The 21693-nt window shown below is 46.3% G+C and overlaps 4 protein-coding genes across 6 annotated transcripts in view; 2 read left to right on the top strand and 2 right to left on the bottom strand.

Moving 5' to 3' along the window:
- Window positions 1-3: 3 nt before the first annotated feature.
- On the bottom strand, window positions 4-1803 carry LOC116433161 (uncharacterized). Of its 3 annotated transcripts, none has more exons than XM_031990946.1 (3): window positions 1635-1803; window positions 366-1541; window positions 4-281 (listed from the first exon to the last, which is right to left on the bottom strand). In XM_031990946.1, the coding sequence occupies exon 2, from the start codon at window positions 1443-1445 to the stop codon at window positions 366-368; it is 1080 nt and encodes a 359-aa protein (XP_031846806.1). In that variant the 5' UTR covers window positions 1446-1541; window positions 1635-1803; the 3' UTR covers window positions 4-281. The 3 variants fall into 3 exon arrangements, with proteins under 3 accessions (XP_031846806.1, XP_031846808.1, XP_031846809.1); XM_031990948.2 differs by having other exon boundaries at window positions 366-1536; window positions 1635-1793; XM_031990949.2 differs by having other exon boundaries at window positions 366-1556; window positions 1635-1779.
- Window positions 1804-2187: 384 nt separating this feature from the next.
- LOC116433188 (uncharacterized) lies at window positions 2188-11852 on the bottom strand. The gene is made up of 4 exons (XM_076364371.1): window positions 11720-11852; window positions 11457-11604; window positions 2783-5751; window positions 2188-2535 (listed from the first exon to the last, which is right to left on the bottom strand). Exons 3-4 carry the CDS (start codon window positions 5617-5619, stop codon window positions 2376-2378), a joined length of 2997 nt encoding a protein of 998 aa, XP_076220486.1. The 5' UTR covers window positions 5620-5751; window positions 11457-11604; window positions 11720-11852; the 3' UTR covers window positions 2188-2375.
- On the top strand, window positions 9593-11879 carry LOC116433166 (methyltransferase-like protein 25B). Its single transcript, XM_031990956.2, has 8 exons — window positions 9593-9744; window positions 9924-10033; window positions 10102-10360; window positions 10429-10577; window positions 10639-10941; window positions 11007-11160; window positions 11222-11331; window positions 11420-11879. The coding sequence occupies exons 1-8, from the start codon at window positions 9625-9627 to the stop codon at window positions 11694-11696; spliced, it is 1482 nt and encodes a 493-aa protein (XP_031846816.1). The 5' UTR covers window positions 9593-9624; the 3' UTR covers window positions 11697-11879.
- A 256-nt stretch (window positions 11880-12135) lies between these two features.
- sm (heterogeneous nuclear ribonucleoprotein L) overlaps window positions 12136-21693 on the top strand; it is a 256255-nt gene continuing 246697 nt past the window's right edge. Inside the window, exon 1 of the mRNA XM_076365095.1 lies at window positions 12136-12471. Coding sequence (XP_076221210.1) covers window positions 12409-12471 — 63 coding nt within the window. The 5' untranslated portion in view covers window positions 12136-12408. The remainder of the gene's footprint in view (window positions 12472-21693) is intronic.

The following is a 21693-nucleotide window of genomic DNA, read 5'->3' as shown; positions in this document are numbered from 1 at the left end:
GTGTATTTCAAAAGATGTTTATTACAATCAATTTTGTCACTAATGTCCACATATGTCAAATTTTGAACAATAAGATTTTGTTCTGCAGTAATCTGAACTTGCTGTATAGTATATTGTGGTTAATGCTCTATTTGAGGGTTGCAATCGTTTCTCCTATTATATAATTTAAAAGATATTATGGGAGAAATTTATAATCTACCCTAAGAGGTAACATTAATACTTAATGTATTTAAAATATTAATATTGTAATTTTTTTTAATATATTTTACAAGAAATAGATCCTAAAACAAAAAATACAATGTACATTTTAACTTTTTAAACAATCGGTATTGTTAGTGAATATTATAAGCTACAAAGTGCATTACCTATGCAGTACTAATTGTGGTAGTAATATTAGTAGTAGATGTAACAGCTGTATTGAGGGGGACATCATCGTCTAAAGAATCATCTTTGCTGTGTTCATGTAACAAGACGTATTCTCTAGAGCTAAATCCGAAACGTAATACATCTCTCTCTAATAGTTCGTGATACCTCCTTGGTTCTAATTTTACATTATTTACAAATGTACCATTCGCGGATTCTAAATCTATGAGATATGGGCGAATTCTTCTCCCTTCACCACCTCCCTCTTTTTGGAAAGATACCAAACGATATTGCAAAACAGCATGTTGTTTTGAACATGATGGATGATCTAAAGGAATATCTGCAATTTTACGATCTCTACCCATAAGATATGCTGATTGTCTGTGAACATACAATGTAGGTAATGCTTTTTCTCCCTTGAAGGGATATAGCCTCCATCTCCGTTTAGGTTTTCTAGCATCTGCAGGTTCAGAATATTTAATGACTACACCATTTACAGTATTTGTATCTTCAGTGAGTTTACCCGACAATTCGAAGTTTGGTTTATCTTTTTCTTGAGGCTTTGGTTTTGATTCTGTTTTTATTGTGGGTTTACCCCATTCCGGTGAAGGTTCTTTCTTCATTTTTGCTTCCTCAAAATTACTTTTTCTTTCTCTGTTTGTATCGTCATGTCTCTTGTTATACTCGTTTGTCTCTCTGTATTTTCTACCTTTATCTTCAAAATCTCTGTGCCTCATGCGAGGTTCTTCCCTCCTCATAGGCGACCTTTCATACCTTCTCTTACCATTTTGTCGTTCATCGTCTCTCCTTGGATGATCATGTCGACTATCCCTATATTCCCTATCCCGTTCACGTTGTGATCTATCACGATGCATATCATTATTGTCTCTTCTTACTTCTCTGCTAAATTTGTGAACGTCCCTACCTTCTCTGGTATCTCTATAATTTTTATTCTTGCTGGTCGATTCCTTTCTGCCTGTTCGTCTATCTTGGTTAGGGCTCTCGTCGCGTCTGTGTTTATGTCTTTTCCGTGACTTTTCGTGACGACTATCGTCACTACTTTCAGAACTGCTGCTAGACATTTTTTATACTTTCATCGATAAATGCCACAGAAAATTCAGTGAAATTACACTTTTAACATCGTGATGCGACGTGATGCTTGTGTACCCTAACCTATACTAATAACAAAATAGCTTATTTTAAAGCCAAACATAAAATAACCAAGATTTATAATCGTAAAGAAAGAGATAAGATATATATTCAATGCTTACGTAATTTTATTCGTTATCAAAGTGGTTATTAATACTTCTAATTATCTTCCAAACATCAAACACTTCACTTCTACGCGTCATACAAAACACGAATACTGAATTGGAGGCAACAGAAGACATGTATGCAACTCTTTAATTAAATATGGAGGTGTATACATATGTATGCATGTGAATGGCTCTCACCGAAGGTGATTGCAACGCCATAAATTGTGTATAAACTTTGATTTCATTAAATTGTCCTTTATAACACCTTTGACCTTATAAATAGAATTTTATATAAATTGAATTTTCTCGATTCGTTTAAATTTACTTTTGACCATTGAATCGATGAATTCAATTCAACCGAATCGGATTGCTAGAATTTCAGAACTGCAGAAACAGTTTCCGAGCAAAAATTTCTTAGGCGACTTAAAGTTTTACGGCGATCACGCAGGATAATGAAGGAATGATTTAATCGTACAAAAGGATTGCATTTATTTTGTATAAAAAGAAGAAACGTAGAAAATCAGTATATACATAATAATACATAATTAAAATATCTACAAAAGGGTACATGTATTTTTATGTCCTTTACCTCTCTTAAACCTTTTTCCGCGTTCGTTGTAATCTTAGGGTAACATGTAGGATGACAGAACGTTTCGTATGTTACATCCCAGGCTTGGCACGCTAAAGATGCATTTTTCGTCTTGTAAATTATCCGCCTATTATGGTATGCCATAGGGTTCGTTCGTACGACGCTACTTAATGCGACGTGAAATTCGAGTCATCGAAGTTGCTATCGGAATTGCTTTCAGCAGCGTCGACGAAGGCGGTGGACAAGTCGCCGGACAATTTGCTGACGGATTGCGAGACTACATCATACATGAAGATCTCTTTCTCGCCTTGGTCAGCGTCCTCCGGCCTGCAACATCAACGGGGGGGGGACATTGTCTTAAGGCTGATGAAAGTGAAGCCGGTCGGACCCTGATCGTTACCATAAAAACAGGCGCAAGCGGAAGTTGGTTAAAGCGGCGCGGAATATTGCGATAGAAGAAAATAAGGTTCATTAAAAATTAATTGCGCGCACCATTTAAAGCGATCGTGCAAGTTAACGGAAAGCTAACGAGCGGGTAAGGGTAATTAGTTATGGCATAGCGACTACCACTTACATGGTTACCAGGAGAACCACCGACTGCTTCTGGGGCTCCGTGCGGCTCTCCTGATCCAACCACTTCTTGTAATTCTCCGCGGTTGGCTTTTTCACCAATTGCTTCAGCGTCTCGCCGGCGAGAAACTTGACCGCCTGCACGTCGGTGGCTCGTCTACCCTGCCTCTCGATCTCCTTCTCTTCTTGAAAGTTATAATCGACAGGAGCTAGCACGACCACGCTGGATATCTTTCGGCCGTTCAGCTGGGGAACATCAGGAATAGGGAAAGACGCGCCGCTCACTTTGAGCGGCAAGTAACGATTGTATTGAGCTTCGTCCCTGGCTCCCACGGTTACGGGATTCAATCTGGTAGCATCATCGCGTATGTGCTGATCCGCGAGCGCCTGGCCTTGCTCCGTATTCGGATCGAAGCGTACTACTTTCATCTCAACGCCTCCCGGGCGCAAGGTGGCCTGTTCGAACTTAGTCGAGCTGCCGGCAGTCGTCTTCCTCGGCAAGACGGCTGAAGAAGCGGATGAAGATGAGGTCGCGAAAGAGTCGGACGAGTCTGCCGTTTTGGGTTTCTTGACGATCGCCGGTACCGGTTCGCTGGCAGCAGCCACCGCGGAAGCGCCTCCGGCGCCGTAGAAATTCGCCAATGCCTCCGGCGGTAGTTTCTCGATCGGTATGTCGCCGACCTTGTCGTAATCCAATATCTGTATGTCGGCGTTACCCAAAATACCGGAGCTCAGCAATTGCTCCCTTATATCGTCCGGCACTTCATCCGGCAGGTTGGCGATGTTCTCCCTAATTTTAGCTTCGTTCTTTGGAGATGGAGTGGTCGTGGTTGTCGGTGCCTCTGTTGTCGTTGTGGTGACGGTGGTCGTGGTAGGCGTTGTACTAGAGATGAACGGTCTAATCGTAGATATCGCGTTGAAATCTTCAGTGTTAGTCACCGGGGTCGCGTAGATCTTCTGAGAGGGATTCAGAGAGAAGGACGGTCGGGCCCAGATCGACGATCTTTGGGATGACGACGGAAATCGCGGTTGCGATTGTTGCTGTTGTTGTTGGGAACTCTGCGAGAAGAATCCTTGCTGTTGATTTTGAAATATTTGTTGCTTCGTGTTCAGATGTTGTTGCTGATCGTTTATATACTGATTCGGTGGGCTCCTTATAAGGGTCTGGCTTTCTGGTGACGGACTTGGTGTTTGAACAGAACCATATTGGTTCTGCGACTGGTCTGAAAATCCTGTTGGTTGAAGTACGGGATTAGGTGGGAACGGACCAGGATGGAGTGGATTCTCTCGAATGGCGTAATGCTGCTCTAATTTTGGAACAGCTTTAAATATTTCTCCACCAGGTTTCTGAGCCTGGGGCTGAACCGGTATTTGCGGTATACCCGGTACCGGTTGCGGTTGATTGTACTTCAACTGTGCCCGGTACTGTTGGTCTTGCAACAGTTTCTGTTCCTGTTCTTGTTTCCTTCTACGTTGTTCCTGCAATCTTTGCTCTTGTTGTCTTTGTTGCTCCTGCAACCGTTGCTGATCTTGTACCCTCTGTTGTTCCTGTACCCTTTGCTGTTCTTGTATTCTCTGCTGTTCCTGTAACCTCTGATGATCCTGTTGTCTCAATTGTTCTTGCTGCCTTTGCTGCTCTAACAATCTCTGCTGTTCTATTTGCCTATGTTGATCCGTTTGCCTCTGTTGCTCCAAAAATCTTTGGTGCTCCTGAAGCCTCTGCTGCTCGTGTTGCCTTTGATGCTCCCGATGCTTCAGCAGTTCTTGTTGACGGCGTTGCTCGTGATACCTCTGCTTCTCCAATTCCTGTTGCTTGTAAAGAGGCAACGGTTGCTGCTGTTGTTGCGCGGGCTGTTGCTGATCCACGTTGAAATGGTTACCCTGGTTAATCGGTATCGGTTGATTTTGTATCTGCACGCTTTGATGGGAGACCGAGAGCGCTGGAGGAAATCCTGGTTGCGGCGGGTGATTAATGCTCACACGATGAGGCGGGCCGAAGTTGTTGAACGGCGAGCGTTGCTGCACTTCCGGCAAGCCTTGTATCGTAATTGGTAACCGTTGCGGCCTGGGCAACGGGTTTCTCGTTTGAGGCGGTGGCGGCGGGAATGCGGGCTGTTGTTGCAAGAAATTCAGAGGCGGTTGCTGGGGCGGCTGGTGCAACGTTTGCTGCTGCGGGAACGGACTAGCGATCCTCTGCTGAGGGAACGTGGAGGGCACTCTTTGATGCACCGGCTGGATCGGTTGATAAGGGCCGTGTTGCCGTTTCGGCGAACCGGGAGCGGAGGAAGCTGGTTTCGAGTGTTGAGTGGGCGGCGTCTCCAGGTCGCTGCGTTTATTGTGATTGTTCGGCGGCACCTGTTCCGTGCCGAATGTGACGCGAATCCCGCTAGAACCGGAATGGTACACTTCACTGTCCGGTCGAATAATCGCTCTCAAAGTCGTGGACGGTTCGGGCGGTGCCGGTGTCGCGGTGTGAACAGGTTCTTCCGGGTACGGCGGCGGGTTATCGGGCTTGATCTCCTCGTGTTCTTCAACAGGTGTCAGCGCGGGCACGGGCGGATCGTAAACGACTCGAGACTTGTCCCCGTACCCCTTCTTTTTTTCGTATTTCACGTAAAACACCTGTATAGGTTCTTTAGTAGGTCTCGGGGTCGGTGGCGGAGACGGCGGTACCGGCGTCGGCAACGATTCGTTCGACTCTTTGATGATAATTTCAATGATTGGCTCCGGCTCCGTCGGATAATAGTTTAACGGGCCCTCCTCGTAAAAATCGTCGCTCTTCGAGCTCGCTAAAGGATTATAAAGCGGGTCTCTCTGTGAGTACTGAACGATCGGTTCCATCTGCACCGCGTACGGCGGCGGTCTGGCACCTCGTCTCGGGTAAAATGCAACCTGTTGTCTCTTATCCCGACTCTTCGAGGACTCATCTTTGGCAACGATCGTGACGACCAGCGTCGCCGTCGCTACGACAATCTGAAACGGTGAAACTCCGTCGAAGTATCGCGAGAGGATACATGAACCGGGTAGGGAGCGGGTAAAACGCATTCGCAGAAAGATCGGGAAGCGCGTGCGTAACCGAGTGACCCGATTAATAACGAGAAGAAACATCCTGCCAAGGCCTTAAGCGGCCGAATCGATTGGTATTCTAGCGTCGCCGAATGGACAGTTACTGCTATACCCTGATAAGCGATTCCCAGAGCGCGATCGTGTTCCCGATATGGCGAGGCCGGGTTGCGGACGGGCACGCGCGGGGCATGGGATGTTTTTCGCGTGTAAATTACGTGAACCAAACAGAAATCTCCCGGTTCGTCCGCTCTGCGTTCCGACAGGGGAAAAAGTAGAAGGAGAAGAAATTTAGGTTTTAGATTCACCGTCGTGCGCGTTTCACCTCGAGAATTCGGTGACTCTCCTAAAGCGGGGACTCCTTAATATTCTTCTCGAACAAAAAGAAAACTCGTCTCCGTCGAACGCGGCCGCCCGATGAACTTTGTTTACGTGGTTTCAATATTAAACGCAGGCAAACGCGCACGGTGTACCGTCGTCGTGATCCCTTGAAAAATCACGTTTCCACGAGCTCGTGCGTACTCCCCCCGAGGCACGAATACATCGGTAATTCGCTAAACATACATAAACGCGTCGTTAATCCGATATACTTTCCCTCGCTAAGTAGCCGAGAGCGATACGCTGACTGATTACAAATGATAGAACCGCGCGTCGAACGTTCCCCGTAACCGCCGAGGAGACGAGACACGCTTATTACGATGAAAGTATAAGCGTGCACGTTCTCCCAAACGAACTATCCGTTTTTTCTTAACGCGGTACTGCCGCGAGTTTCACCGGTCGTCGGGAACACTCTGGCACGACACCCAGGCACGCAGTTTTACACCTGCCTCTTCCGTTTTCTTTTGTTTTCGTTTTAATGCTTTTTATAATTACCAGTTCAAGGAAGCGCATGGCGTGTCTCTCGGACTCGTCGCTCGAACAGCCTCCTTTTCGTTACGTTCCTCTTTTTTCCCGTGATCGTTACAGTCACACTACACCGGGTTCACGTGTTAACTCGACCGAGGGGCGGTTAACTCGCGGTGAGCAACATGATATCCACAGGACCGGGCATGTACTGAACGATATTGAATGGAGAGCTTCGCATGGGAACTGAGGACAGATTGGGCCTGGAGGCCCGTTTCTCCCTACCTGATGCCACCACCACCGGCCCTCTTCAAGAAGCTCCTCTCTAATATCGCGTACGGTGGGGCACCTTTCTCTGGCTGGTGGCTACGTACGCTTCGTGCGGCCTAGCGTTAAACCCGCGCGCCCGTGCAGGACGTACTTACAGAGACTGCGGCTGTTCGAGACAAGAGGGAAAAAAAAGGCAAGGTTCGAGCTGTACGAAGAGACACGACCGGGTCGGGAAGGGGAAGCGGGACGCGAAGTTGTTGTCGACTTTCTTTAAATCCGACTCCCGATCGAAAGGAAAGGAAGACGATTATATTAACGGAGCGTCACTTTTCCATTGACCTCCAAGGCCTATCGAAACTGAAACCCGCCTTTCCCGTAGGAGAAGGCCGTGTCCGCTGTTGGCATCGCGCGCGTCCACCGTCGAATTATTCGGTGAAAGACTACCGCGTTGTTACTTAGCAACGCGGCGCGATCAGGCCCGCGCGAACGACCGTGCGAGGTGCGCGTCAATGCACTTATCATTACTTTCGCTAAAGCCTCACGGCGGTTCCGAGCGAATGATTTCTTGCGAACGAATCATTTCCTGCGTGTATAATGACCTTTCTTCCACGACGATAAGCAAATTCCTGCAAATCACTTTTGCCGTCCATTGGCGAAACCATTTGGAACACGACAGCTTGCCGCCTCGCAACGGACACTTGCACTTTATATGCACATATCTTTATTTAATTCAGTACCATTGACTTTTTAACGATGCAAATTGCCCGGTCGCCTAAATTAAACGTGGAACGAGGATCTATTAAATCATAGTTTTTATTCCAATTTCTTCGCCATCGTTTATGAATAATTAATAAATGTTATTAATAATATACACTGGCGCCGCGATTAACGTAAGTTATACACGCACGGGGCGCGTAAAATCTACGCGGAGGTTAATGGTTTGGCGGATATCGATTTCACGGTTTCTCTTTTCTCGTAACTGAAAATAGATGCGTTACGACAAGATCGCGCGTCGTAAAAGGATCGGGTGCATCATTTTTCCGTAAATCCCGTGCGATCGGTGTGAAAGGTAGAAATCTGGAATGCCTGTTAAACGAGGATGACCTGGTAAAACCCTTGATTGCAAAAGCTCTCGTGATGTAGAGTTCTCATAGTTGCGTAACACGCATTCTGGACTGATCTATCACGCGGCCAGACGGATGGATCCGCTCCAACGGTGTCCTACACGGCTGTCTTCCTGGTCCTCCGCGAGGAGTCACTTTTGAACTTTACGGTCGCCGGATACGAAAGGAATCGTGACCGGCGGTTTTCTCTTTGCGTCGCGAAAGTCTAGGTACACACGTCAGTTTTGAAATTAGAAGCTACGGGTATTGACATTTGTAAAATTCGATGGACCATAAGTGACCAACGGAGATGAGCAGTTGGCGAATATCCTCGCGCCGCGTGAAGATTCGACGTCGCTCGTCCTACTTGGAAACTTTCACTTACGTTGGCGTAAGAGGTCCAAATAACCGGCGAGAGATTCGAATGTGATGGCTGAAGAATCTGGTCAAACGGTCAGTGGTTTCGAATTGTGGAGCAACTCGAGGAAAAAGGTGCCGGCAAAAGAAAAAAGATGCATTAACGTTGTCAGAGGTAATTCAAATGGGTTTTCATCGCAGAAACTTTACAGGACACGGTTGATGATCTTGCGCACGGCGGAACCGCAGGATGTTTCATCTCGCGAATACAACGACTGTTTAGAAATTCGTTGTTACCATTTAATTTTAACGGACAAACACGCCGCACGATCAAGGATCGCTGGTTCAAGCAGGTGTAAAAAGTAGGTTTTATTACGACGTTTAGCAATAATTGCGAAAGTAGTCTACGAAACAAACGCTTCAGAGCGGATTGCACGAATTTCAATCGCTCAGTTCTCATGAAAGTCCGAGACACGGAGCGGCAGATGATACGGTTCTCCTTCTACAGGCTGCCAGTTTGTAGGTATATAGTTCTACCCGAGAGCAGTGCGCTCATGAGCAATAACGTAACTGCTGAAGAGTGAAAGTGCTGTAAAGTGGGACGCCGCGAAGATAGCACCTGATCTTTTAATTAATAAATAAAGCAAGCGAACGCCTCCGAGTTTCCCTGACCCTTTGTGTCGAAACGCCGGAAGATGTCCCCTTTATGCGACCTTGATCAACGTATTAGGGATTCGGGATACCTTCGTGGGAATATTATCTGATGAACGGCGATTGTTCTCTTTATTCGGTAGACCTTAAAAGATTTCGTGTTAAAGAACCGTATAGTGGCTCATGCGATCAGATTTTGCAACTGGCGATTCAATGCTCTCCGTTTCGGCGGTAACTTTCCTTTACAGCAGGCTTTATTATATTGACATATGCACATAACTACGTTATATAATTGGATAGTAGAGGCAGTGTTAAACAAAAAAGTATCTTTAATCGATGTTATGTCTGCTGCACTTTCTATTTCTGTCGTAGAGAGTGCAATTTTGAAATCTCGTTTGGCCGGATATATAAATAATGTTACGCGACGAACAGTTAGTTTATAATATGTAACATAGGATTAGGTGGAGAACGGAAGATAAGGGAATTTTTTGTAATTCGTATGAGGTGACCGAAACCACGTGGAGATAAGTTAAATTTCCGCGGCCATTCCGTAGCAACGATGGCCGCACTTGCAGACGCTCAGTGTGTATGCACTGTCTGTACAAAAATACGTGTTACAATCGACCACATTTTGTGCGTTTTAGATATATACGGTTGGCTATTAGATTCTTATGTCGTGGTACGTAATATTACATAAATATTGTTAATGTATTTCATGTAGAAGTATTTTCGTTGCATTTTGCTCGTAATACATCGATACATCCTTGGACATGTAAAATTTAAACATGTAATTGTTGTTGAACAGTTTCGTAACCGATGAGCTCGGGAAATTAAAGAAATATTATTTTCATGTTTTAGGATTTTTTTCAAGACAGATTATGGGATAGATTGCCTGCAAGTTGGAGGTTCTCTCTGAAAGATACATCTCCTCAAGAGTTTGGGAAATGGTTGTCGGGAGACATCTCGTGGTGAGTGACGGTACTGTATACCTTCATCTTATGCACATTATATTGTAAATTATTTAATTATGTTGCAGCACACGAGTGTGGCCATTATCGTTACTTGCACTTCGTCAAGTAACTAACAATTTGCAAATTAATAGAAATAATGAGGACCCAGCAAGTGTTGTATCTTGTGAACTGAACAATATAGAAAGAAATAATGATGAAAAGAATGTTGATGAAGCTCAAGCAGATGTACCAAATGAATTTAGTCCCTTAGATAGTAAATTTAATAAATTGTTTTCGAAGCATATAAAAAAGAAAAAGAAATATGAAATACAAGAAATAGCACAAGTAAATTATTCCTTTTTTCTTTTCTACATGGAAGTCATTGTACTCTAATGCATTGTGAGTATTTGTAGGTATGTGCGAATTGTGCGTATGACTCTAATTGTAAATGTATTGTTGATATTGGAGCTGGAATGGGTCACTTGGCTCGTATCTTAGCATTTCGACATGGATTATGCGTTACCTGCATTGAACAAGATTGCATATTACTGCAACAAGCTAGGTAACAATTTCAGAGTATGGTATTAATATCACAGTTGATACAAATGTTATGTTCATTATAGGAAATGGGATCAAGAACTGTTAATGTCTGTGAAAAAGCATTTACCTAATTTCTGTAAGAAAGGACCACAGCATTACACAGCCAAATTGGAGTCATCTAATTTAATTGAATCAGAATTAGTTAGCCACCTACAAGACTTATTTCAAACTGGATTTAACTTAAGTAAAACAGACACTGCATTTGGTCTTGTAGGGCTACATCCTTGTGGAGATTTAGCTCCATTGTTGTTAAGGCTTTATTGTTCCAGAAGTGAAGCCAAATTTATTTGTATTGTAGGATGTTGTTACATGAAATTAACTTTAAAGTTCGTATAATAATCAAGTCATTATTACCAACATTCTTGTTCTCTACAATGCGATTCAATTTCAGGTCAGGAATAAGTGAAGTAAAGGGTTACCCACTTAGCAATTACCTGATGGCATGTAAAAATCATACATTAAGTTATACTTCATTAGAAGTGGCATGTCATGCCATTGAAAAGTACTGTGACAAATTAAAGACTGGGAATTATGAAGATTTAATAGTTAAGTGAAACAATAAATATATATAGATTTGAGCATGTTATTTAATGTGTCATGTTTTAGGTCCACACATACAGAGCAGCTTTAGAAACAATTTTAATAAAGAAAAGTGAAAAACTAAGGCACAGTCAATTAAGGAATGTCAAAGTGACAAAAGGGATGACATTTCAACAGTTGAGTACCTTGCGTTGCACACCGAAAATTTGAATTTTTGACCGTTATCGAACAAAAAGATATTCAACAAAATGTTTATCTATTTAGGTACTGCATTGCAGCAACATTGCATTTCGCTACTTACCTGCAACCAACAGACTCCGACATCGATAATCCAGAGATTAACGGCCGCCTAAATCGCTGGAAAGAAGTCATAGTATTCGGTTCGTTGCGAATGATGTTGGCGCCATTAGTGGAGACCGTTGTGCTGTTCGACAGATTCCTATATCTATCTGAAAAGCATTTATCCCCGACATTAAAACCAGTGTTCGACAGCAGACTATCGCCACGGAATTTAGTACTAATATCTAGGAAAAATAATTAGTCAATTAATCAGTGTCATATCACCTTCCGACGAATCGCTGTTTCGAACATCGCCGATTCACCCCACCCCGCCAACGGAACATTCCTGCAGTCGCAGTTCCCGCGTCCACGAATCAAAGTTTGCCCAGCTTACAATGTGCCTTTGATTGGACAATACCATTCAATTACAATTGTCGATGAACAATGCATTTCAATTTCCTTCCTTTCACGCGTACCGCCGCGACTTTTCCGAAATATCGTCGAAACGACGGGACACGCGTCGCGCCCGGACCGTTTCGTCTCATTGTAAGTATAAATATAATGTTCAGTCACGGGACTCGTGCGGATCGCGCGAAGAGTGGGCCGCGGGCCAATCGGAGCCCAGATCGACCAATGGGAGCGCGTGCGCGCGATTCCGCCCTAAGGATTCGTTGGTGTTCGAGCGGTGGCGTCGTTAGATAGCGCTGCAGTAGCCGGCTACTTCGCTAGAGGCAGAGACGTTCCTCTCCAGCAACATCGAGATCCAGTTTCCCTTAAGCCGCTCTCGCGCGTTTGTCTGTTCTCGTCGCGTTCGCGTCGTGTCCTACCGATTATTTTCTCCTTCCTCCCCCCCTCCCCCGCCCGCGCACGAGATCGTCGACACGGTAGAGAGCCGCGCGGTATACACACGGACGTGTCGTTGTAGCACCGAGTGTCCCGCTTTAAAAGTAATTTGCCCGGTGCCGAGCCCCAGGATGGCGTTCAACGGAGACGGACCACACTCCAAGAGGCAGCGACTCGAGGAATCCGGCCACAGGGTGAGTAGTTTTGTCCAGCGCCGTTTAGAACGTACGATCCCCGGCGGGCGTGCGGAACGGTGTGTTGCTCTCGGTCCCAGCGAAAAATCGTAACGCGAGAAAGGGGGGGAGGCTCAGCCGCGGTGTGGTGTGCAGGTTTCAGTTTTTTCTGTGTTCGGTCGGCGTACGATAAAAATTTCTTTCGCTCTCTCTCTCTCTCTCTCTTTCTCTCTCCCTCTCTCTCTCTCTCTCTCTTTCTCTCTCCCTCTCTCTCTCTCTCTCTCTCTGTCTGGCGAACCTTGGCCGCGGTACACAGCGCGGCGGGTCGGCCCGTAGAGAGGCGAACGAAGCAACGCGTGCGTTTCGGCGTGTCGCGCGAGAGATTTACAACCCAGCGAGGCGGCCGCGACACCGGAGGGGGGAAAGTCGCCATTTATCCGGTCGCTTTTACCCGTATCACCGCCACCGCGTCGAAACAATGGGCGATGCGCGCGCTCTCGAAGGAGATTGTCTCGTGTCTGTCGCGGTGCCTGTGTCCCTCCTCGTATTCCAACGAAACGCACGCCCAGGCTTCTTGATACGTGGCCTCTCTCGTGTTTCGGCAGCAACCTGTTATCTCTCTCTCTCTCTGTTCTCTCGGTGTACATACATAACGTATACGTGTGCGCGGGGCTGCTGCCCGGCGGTTGAGCCGTACGCACGTCCGTCCGTTCGTTGGTTCGCTCGTTCGTTCGTTCGTTGGTTCGTTCGTTTCGTCGACGAGCCGGGTATCGTCGGCGACGCCATCGTCGCCACCATCGTCGTCCTCCGTCGAATAACCCAACCGGTGGTGTTTTATCGTTGTTATTGGCGACGGCCGTGCGCGAAGATGCACGTTCAAAACAAACCCCCGTCGGCGAACCGGGGTCGATAATTCCCATCGGCGGCCGGTTATCAACGCGAGACGAGGCGTTGTCGCGATGTCCCGACGTCCGCGCGATTTATCTCACCGGCCCAGTCGCGTCTTTATACCGTGACCCACGCGAATTATACAGACCGTAGGGAGACTCGACCGATCCATCGGCCGAACACATAGTATACCAGCCACACGCCCGTGTGTCCGCGTACGCGTTCCAGACGCGCAGGAGTCCACGGCTGCCGGCACCTAATGCTCTCTCTGTCCTACCGTTTGTTTGGGGCGACGTTTTCGTGCTGAAATCGATCCCTGGCCATTCCGTTAAACTCACATTAACCGAATGTATCCGCCGAGGGTCTCGAAGGTACGAGATACCGTAACCATGCTTATATATTCGTATCTTCTTCATTTTTCTTTTCTTCCGTTTTTCTATTAATAGCAACTATTTTGTCACGTATATACACTCGATACGCTTGGAAGCATTTATTATTTTCCTTCTGTTCTGTTTCGCTTTCGATGCACGTGCCTATTCTTGTGAAATCCGACCGACGCAAGATATTTACGTGTTTTCGATTGATCGTGAATACATGTTTCAGTGTATCGATTTTAACGTATCAATATGTAACGGTGATGCAGTGTGCCGGTTCGGGGGAATCGTTATTATGCGATGCATTAGGAACAATGATCGTTCAATTGCATTGTGTCGTCGGACAGGGAAATTTATTCGGTGAATTATCAGAATGTAATGATGTAATTTGTCGCGTGCATTTATGAATGAAAAATGTGGAATAAAGCCGAACGCGTTGATCGTGCGGCGACGCTTCTCCGCGATGACTCTGTCCGACTTCCGTTCCGCGTTCTGAATGATTACCGTGCCGAACGATCGTTCGTTGTCGCGTTGTAAACAATCAGCGAAATCGTCCCGTGGTAAAAGTCCCTGCACACGCAGAGGCTCGGAGGAAAGGTCATTGTCGCGTCGGCTACTTGGTGACCTTCGTTCCACGGTTGCTAGCACTGCATGCTGCTGAGAACACATGCCACAGATGATGTAACAGTAGGCGTAATGCGTTACATATGCATGTATGCCAATCATATTTTCACACGGTGCTGCGCCGACGCACCTCGATCGGGATATTGACTCTCGGTTGCTCGTTATTGTTTTTCTTCCCGCGTTTGGTTTTTTAATTAAACGCCATTCCGATTCTTTGTGTACGCTGTCAACGGACTCCGCGTTTGGTACTGGGGGGAGCAATGTCTCTTGTCAACGAAATAATGAACACTTTCATTCTGGCTCTTGTGACGGAGTTAAATATTGGGAGTTTTGTGCTCTTCTTTTTTTGTAACTTTGTTTTAATTAATTTTGATGTTGCCGTAGAGGTATATTCGTGTTATAGTATAATTGGTTATACTTATTATAATGTGGTAATGTATTATGATTGTATAGTACTGCAATTTATTGTACTGAGGTGTAGCTTGAGACGACAGTCATGGTTTTACTACAATGTACTGTCTGCTTGCTATACTGTGGCATGTGCCGTGTATAGTACTGCTATAAAGTATTGGAGTAAACTTTGTATATTATGGTAGTTCATTTCAATATAAGATACGCCATTTACAAGAAGTAAGAATCGAATAAAATTGTTGTGTATTTATGTGTGACTTTAATTAGTATTAAATGTCAGTCTATTTCTGTGAATAGTAATAGTAGTCAGAACACAGGTGCAATATAATAGTAATATTGACGTTCAGATGCAATATGATATCGATTCTACTGTGGCAGCAGAACGTAATGACAGTCTACTATTGAATCAGTACCCTATTAATGCACTGACTGAATTAATAAGTTCTAGCATTTCGATTCGAAGGTAACTGTGTTTCGTTTGCGGGCAATCGATCTGCATAAGGTCAACGGTACAAACAATAGTAGTTATCGACTGTTGTAGAGGTCAGCGTTAACCCTTTATAACATCGACCCGAACCTCTAGCAAAAATTCCGAATCGACATCATTTCGAACACTATATTTCGCTCATTCTTCATTCAAATCGCACAATCATTGTAAATCCCATCATTCGAATTCTACGCACATTAGCAACGTTAACAGAACGTTTGTATAATTCCTCCGAGAATAGCGTCCAATTCAACGAACACGCTCCGCATTCTGTTAAATACCGAAGCCATTAATAGCGAACAAATTACCGACGATTAAGTTCCATCGCGAAACAAAAAGACAATCGACAAATAGCATCCGACCGGTTAAAAGTAACATACCCGATGGAACTCTCATCCGAACTGCCCGACAATCGCGATGCGCACGGTTAACGAATCGCGGGACAAGGGAGTTAAAATATGTATCGACACGCTCGGGCGCACAACGTATCGCGATCATAGGTGCAATAGCGGTCGAATCGTACGCGTAAGAGTCCCGGGGGACGGTTAACGAGGAAACGCTTCCATTTACGTGACGCCGGGCCCGCGGGTTTCTTGCGAGATCCGAGCCCGCGATTTCATTCTCCCCTGTCCGCGGGATCGGCGGCGGAAAAAACGCTGGAAAAAGATGCTGCCCGTCTCGTTGTTAATGTTAATTAAGTTACGACGATCGGAGCCGCGTCCACGTACCTGGAATATCAATGCGCTCACCTTTGCCGCCGCGCTGTCCCTTCGCCGCGTCGCATAATGCATACAGATGCCGAGCGATTTCTCGGATCCAGTCGCATCGACGCGACGCGACGCGATGCGCCTGCACCGGCGGCTCCCTTCGCCGCCATTCCACGCGCGTTTTCGAAAAACTCACTTTCCCCGGCCAATATCCGTTTGATAATTCCGCGTGCTTCGGATCAAAGCGCGTGTGTCTCCATCGCGATGCATGAAAGATTCAACGGTCCCCCACGGAAAGGACAAGTAAAGCGGCGCGTTTCCTCGCGATTAACATCTCCTCGGCCGCGGATCGGCGATCGACGTCTTATCTCGCGTCTGTTATTGAAATTCAAACGACCCCGAGGATCCTCCCAGGCAATCGTGGGCGAGAAGAAGAAAATGGAAACTCGACTGGAACAGTTTGAGGTCTGTTATCTCGATCTCCGGGGCCAGGGAGCCATCATTTATCTCGTCATTCGTCCCGGACAGAAGGAGGATTTCATCGTTAATCTCGCTATTCGTCGTAACGCCGAGGAACCCTTTCCATTAATCTCTTCATTCAAATGTTTCTTCTGCAACGGGACGCTCGGTGTATTTATCACGGCGAGGTTAGCCCGAATCGATACCGAAGCCAGCCCCGGACTCGAATCGATCCGAGTGGGCGTAGATTAAAATCCGATACACGTTCGATGGCTATTCCACGCGTGAAGTCGTTTGTTTGGCGGTATATTGTGTTCCGTGGTTTCCATTCCAGTGGCCGAGGGAGTCCCTTCGTTTTCTCGTTGTTTAAAACAGAGAACTCCGGTGTTTCGAACCTTATCGCAACGCGGACCACCGAAGGTAGGATTCTTAAGGTACAAAAGAAGTTAAAAGGTTTCTGCTTCTAGGTTCTCGTTTCAATGAAAACGGACGCTTCAAAGAGATCCGTCGAATTGATACACTTTCGACTGGCACGGTCCTTTACAGAGACGTTTGTACTGCGTCATGCTGTGTTCCGTACCCCCTTTTGCAATGACTAAACAGATTCCTTGTGTTGTCGTTTATCAACTGATAAGGAATAGAAAGTATCAGCATCCTCATAGTAGCTCATTGTTTCGCCATAGTTCGAACTTATAATTAAAGAATCTTCGGTGGAAGTTCTTGTAAGTAAATTCGAAGCATTGAAAACAGGAGAAGAAGCTAAGATCGATTCTTCGATCTTCCTGAATAAATGCGAAATAGAAAACGCATCGGAAGAATTCTTTTTGCTGTCTCGCTTTTAGCTCGTGAAAGTCCTTAACCGTGAAAATAAATTTCTCTTTAATTCCGGTTTCTTTCCATTGCCACGAGAAATGTTGTTCTGCCATAGAGGTCCGCAGTCCGCTCATGAAAGATCGCCTTCTGGCGGAGCATGCTTTATTTGAGGGCGAACAGCGCGGTAAATAATATTATTCATCATCCGCATCATTCGCAATGTGTTACGCCAATCCCACAGCTAATCGCGGAATTGCTCGTGACTAATTAGGCCCGTAATATATCGTTACTTTCGTAGACAAGGCGCGGTCAGAGCCGGCCGCGTACCGCGCGCTGCGCCCCGGAATGAAAATCCGTTTGAACTTTGCCAACGCGAAGTCGGCCTGTCTCTCAAAGTTAGCGACGCTGTCGGTTCGTATCCCGGTGTGTCACACCGACCGAAATATCTTTACCTCGGTATCCTTGCGACGTAACGCACACGTGCTCCTAGCTGAAATGACTCTCAAAGTAACTCCGTCACCTGTGATGATGTGCCCGTTATAAAAAGATCGATACGCTGTCGGCCGAGTGGATACTTGAAAATCATATCGAAGGATAGGAATTCACGGACGTGTCGGCTCGAGATCGACTATATTATAAACCACGCTCGGCTGCCACCACTATAAAATCCTATAAAACTTCAAGTCTGGGTAGTTAACTTCTTGCCTTACGATTTCTTTCGCGAATGCGCTTATGGGCGGATCGTGAGTTTCATTTCTGGTATGAATAAATTTCTGCTGTTTAACGCGGTCAGAAGTTTCATGAGCACTATCGAACTTTTTACTACTCGCGAAGATTAATGGTTTTCTAATAAAAACTGTAATAAGGGTTAACTTGTTGACGAGACAATAGAAGTGTATGGATCCGAAAGAAATGAACAACACTCGGAAGAGCAGCATGAATGAATATATATGATTAATCATCGCAGGTTTAACAGCCGGAATTTTAACAATATTGTTCCGCGGAAAGCCTAAACAGTTTATACGTAGGGACCACTAAAGCACTTTCTATGTGAACCATAAAGCCCGGTATAACGTAGAGCAGTTTCAACTTGAAACACTTCGGTCGGCGGAAGTTAGAGCACGTGAACGGGCAATTGAACTTGCGTCAGTGTAACTTTGTAACTCAAGAATCAGCGTTAAGAAAGAACCGGCGCGCGTAAAGGATTTAATTGAGGAAACGTTTAAGCGGCGCGCGCGGGTGCAGCGAACGCGATTCCCGATTGTTTTCGGTGAGATTCATTAAAAATTCATTAAATAATCATTAAATCCCGTCGATTGCCGTTTTATGCAAATTATGCGCGACTCGTTGAGTTGTTTCGTAACGCGAAATTACATACGCGGCGGAACGATGTACGCGAATGAATTACTCGTTTTCTAGCGGCTCTCTCTCTCTCTCTCCCCCCCTTTCCCATTCGATTCGCGCTCGCCGGGCACTCCGATATAAATTGCTTTCGATATTCTATAATGAAATAATGCCCTGCCCCCGGACGGACGAAAGTATCGAGCGCCGCGGTGAATTGTCATCGATCATAATATCATTGTTTCATCAATCATGATTATTACAGCGACGCGAAAGTAAACCGTCATCCGATACGCCCGCGACACCGCCGTCAAGAGACCATTGTTCCCGTTCCGTCGCAATTTCCATCAATGCGGCTATCATACGCGACGATTACGTTTCATGTGAAAGAAATTTCATTCCATGCTTTCGATACGCCTTACCGACGTTCAATTCGTCCAAACGAATCACGCGGAAGTATTTCGAGCACTCATAAACGAAACGTTTAACGCCCGAAATATAGAAATCGTATGACGAATTCGGAATGCTTTCATTCCAACAGTAACATGTTCATCGAATTCAAAGATCATTGGATCATACGCGTATAGCTCTTCTTTACATTGCTACAAATCTGAGAATTCATTTTCGCTTCGGAACCGATGATGCTCGATTCTCCACTGTATTCACTTGTCATCTAATCTCTAACTACGAACCCTCAATTGCTCTGAGCTCCGCAGTTACATCTTCGAACCATGCGATGTATTATATAAGATTCACAACAAATTTGTTCGTACCGTCAAGAGTATTGATTCCCCGACCGGTTATTTATCAAGACATTTTCCCTTGATCTAACAAGCGGTATTCACTCTTACCCGAAAGTCTTTCTATATCAGCCTGTATACCACGTCGGAGAGGAAGTTTTATTATCAAATCCGACCAACTCCGACAAAACGAGAACGTCGAGCGGCGGGAAATGGTTTTGTCCGTCGTATCGAATGAGAGCTGACTCCGCGAAATCTTCCGGCCGCGGGCGCGGAACGCGAAATTTATGGAATTCCGGGCACCGCGGCGAGGGGGTTTCCCACTCATTCAAATATATTCCGAGATTTCGAATCCATCGCGGGCCGATCGCCGACGAAAGCGTACGTCGGGATCGTTTCCCGTGGCGAAACGTTATTCCCAGAATGGCGCTGGCCCGTCTCTCCCCCCGTGTTCCCTCGCCCGTTCTTTTCCTCTCGTTCCGCCGTGCTTGCCGTCTCGAAATAACTCCACCGAAATAAAGGCTTGTTCTCGTTAGCGTGGTATTTCTTTGAAGGGTGAAGCTGTCAGGCAACGATATTACGCAACCCGCACCTGAGCATCGCGGCGAAGCTAGCGATACACGCGGGATAACTCTTAATTGCATGTCAATCCTCCGGCGAACCCGGCCCGGGACCGCGGAAGCGGAAACAGGGGTGGTTCTCTCTCATCGCGCAAGCTCGCAGGTCTTTGTTTTTCTAGACACGGAAGAGCACCGGGGGCAAGAAAAGGGAAGCTTCTTTCATCTAGCTCGCCGTTTATTGGGTCGTAATCAAATGAACTTAGCGTCGCACTAAAAGCGCCCCTCGACGAAGTAACCCCGATAACGAAAAGGGGGAGCCCCGACCATCGTAATTACGCGAATTATATTCCCCGCGGCGTTTAAAAACATCTGGGACCGCGTTTTACGGCGTCCAAGTGGATTTCGTATTAAGTTCTTACGCCCGGAAGTTATTCTAATAATCGCGGAGGAGCGTTACCAGCGCCAGGCGAAAAAAGGGATCATCTAATAATAATGGTCCTGTGGGCAACGGCGTGTCCACTTATTGTAATTTCTTCCATTACGATGAAATTGCCATCGATTTCCCTCTCTCGCTCTCTTTCTCCCCGAACTATCGCGTCGAATTTCATTTCAATGTTTCATCGTTTCAACCTTTCGAACGGCCGCGGGGACGGAGACAAATTGCGCCGTGAAAGCGAACGATTAACGAGAGGATGAATTGTCGCCGCTCAAAAGTGGCCCTCCTGTACAAGGAACGCGCCTGTAAATTTGGCTTCTTGGCAATAGCATAACAAACATTGCCCGCGCGTTTCGGGCCGGTCATAAAGCGTCGAACTGTAACACGCAGCGTACTTAATAAATTACGCGTCTCCCCGAGCGTAACAACAATTGCGGTTACATAGCTGCATGCCCGCTCTATTTGCGCACGAATCCCCGCTCGTATTTCATCGTCCCGATACCTGTGTACCCGCTGCCGTGTTCCGTCGGCCGCTATGAAAGGAGCTCCATCGATTCCATGAAAAAAAGGACTCTCCATCTTTCTCCCGTTCTCCTGTCATATGCTACTCGGCTAAAATACAATGCCCGATACCGGTTTTTTTAGTCTCGTGCCGAGAAAAGTAGACGGATAGAGAATCACGGAACGAGGAGGGGAAAAAAAGAGAGAGAGAGAGAGAGAGGAAGACGATAGATTTGTCAGGGGATACGGATGAAATTGCGAACGGTACGACACACGGGGCATCATTCATTCGCGATTTCCGGGAGCGAGAGCACGTTGAGTAGGATGTTCCGAGGAGCGGAGCAAGGCGGCAGCCGGCGAAAATTTATTGGACCATCCACGGTTCCGGGACGTGTGATTATTTGCTCGGGGCGGGTGAATTTGTCGGCCCCGTGACAGAGAGGAAGAGAATATCAATCGCGGCGGAGGAGGCACGTCGCGGCAGCTTCCTCCGGCGGAGAAGCTCCAGCGCCTCGTCGGCCGGCGCGGGATCGCCGCGATATCATCCCCTTCCAGAAACTTAGCAGCCGGCTCGCAATAATTCTACGGGAAGTGTCGGTTCGTCCGGCGCATCGCGTCCATTATTATGATTAATTAAATCGAAAGAGTTCGCCGGGAATAATTGGAATCCTCTTCCGCCCGGAGACTGTTGAGGAACGGGCCGGCTGCGCCGCCATTGATTCGCAGGTGGGATTCTGGCGACGGTGGTCGGACGGGCTATCGATTTAGCATAATTAATAGACAACTGCTAAGTACTGGCCGCCGGAAGAGAATTCTAATTACGCAAAGGGGTACGTGCCATGGCAAGCTCGGTCGCAATCAGCGTCACCTCCTTGGCCTCGAGGTGCCGAATACGAATTACG

This window comes from Nomia melanderi, chromosome 2, assembly GCF_051020985.1.
Source record: "Nomia melanderi isolate GNS246 chromosome 2, iyNomMela1, whole genome shotgun sequence".
NCBI lineage: Eukaryota > Metazoa > Arthropoda > Insecta > Hymenoptera > Halictidae > Nomia > Nomia melanderi.
The sequence above is the reverse complement of the archived record's forward strand: the minus strand, read 5'-3'. Positions and strand labels throughout refer to the sequence as shown.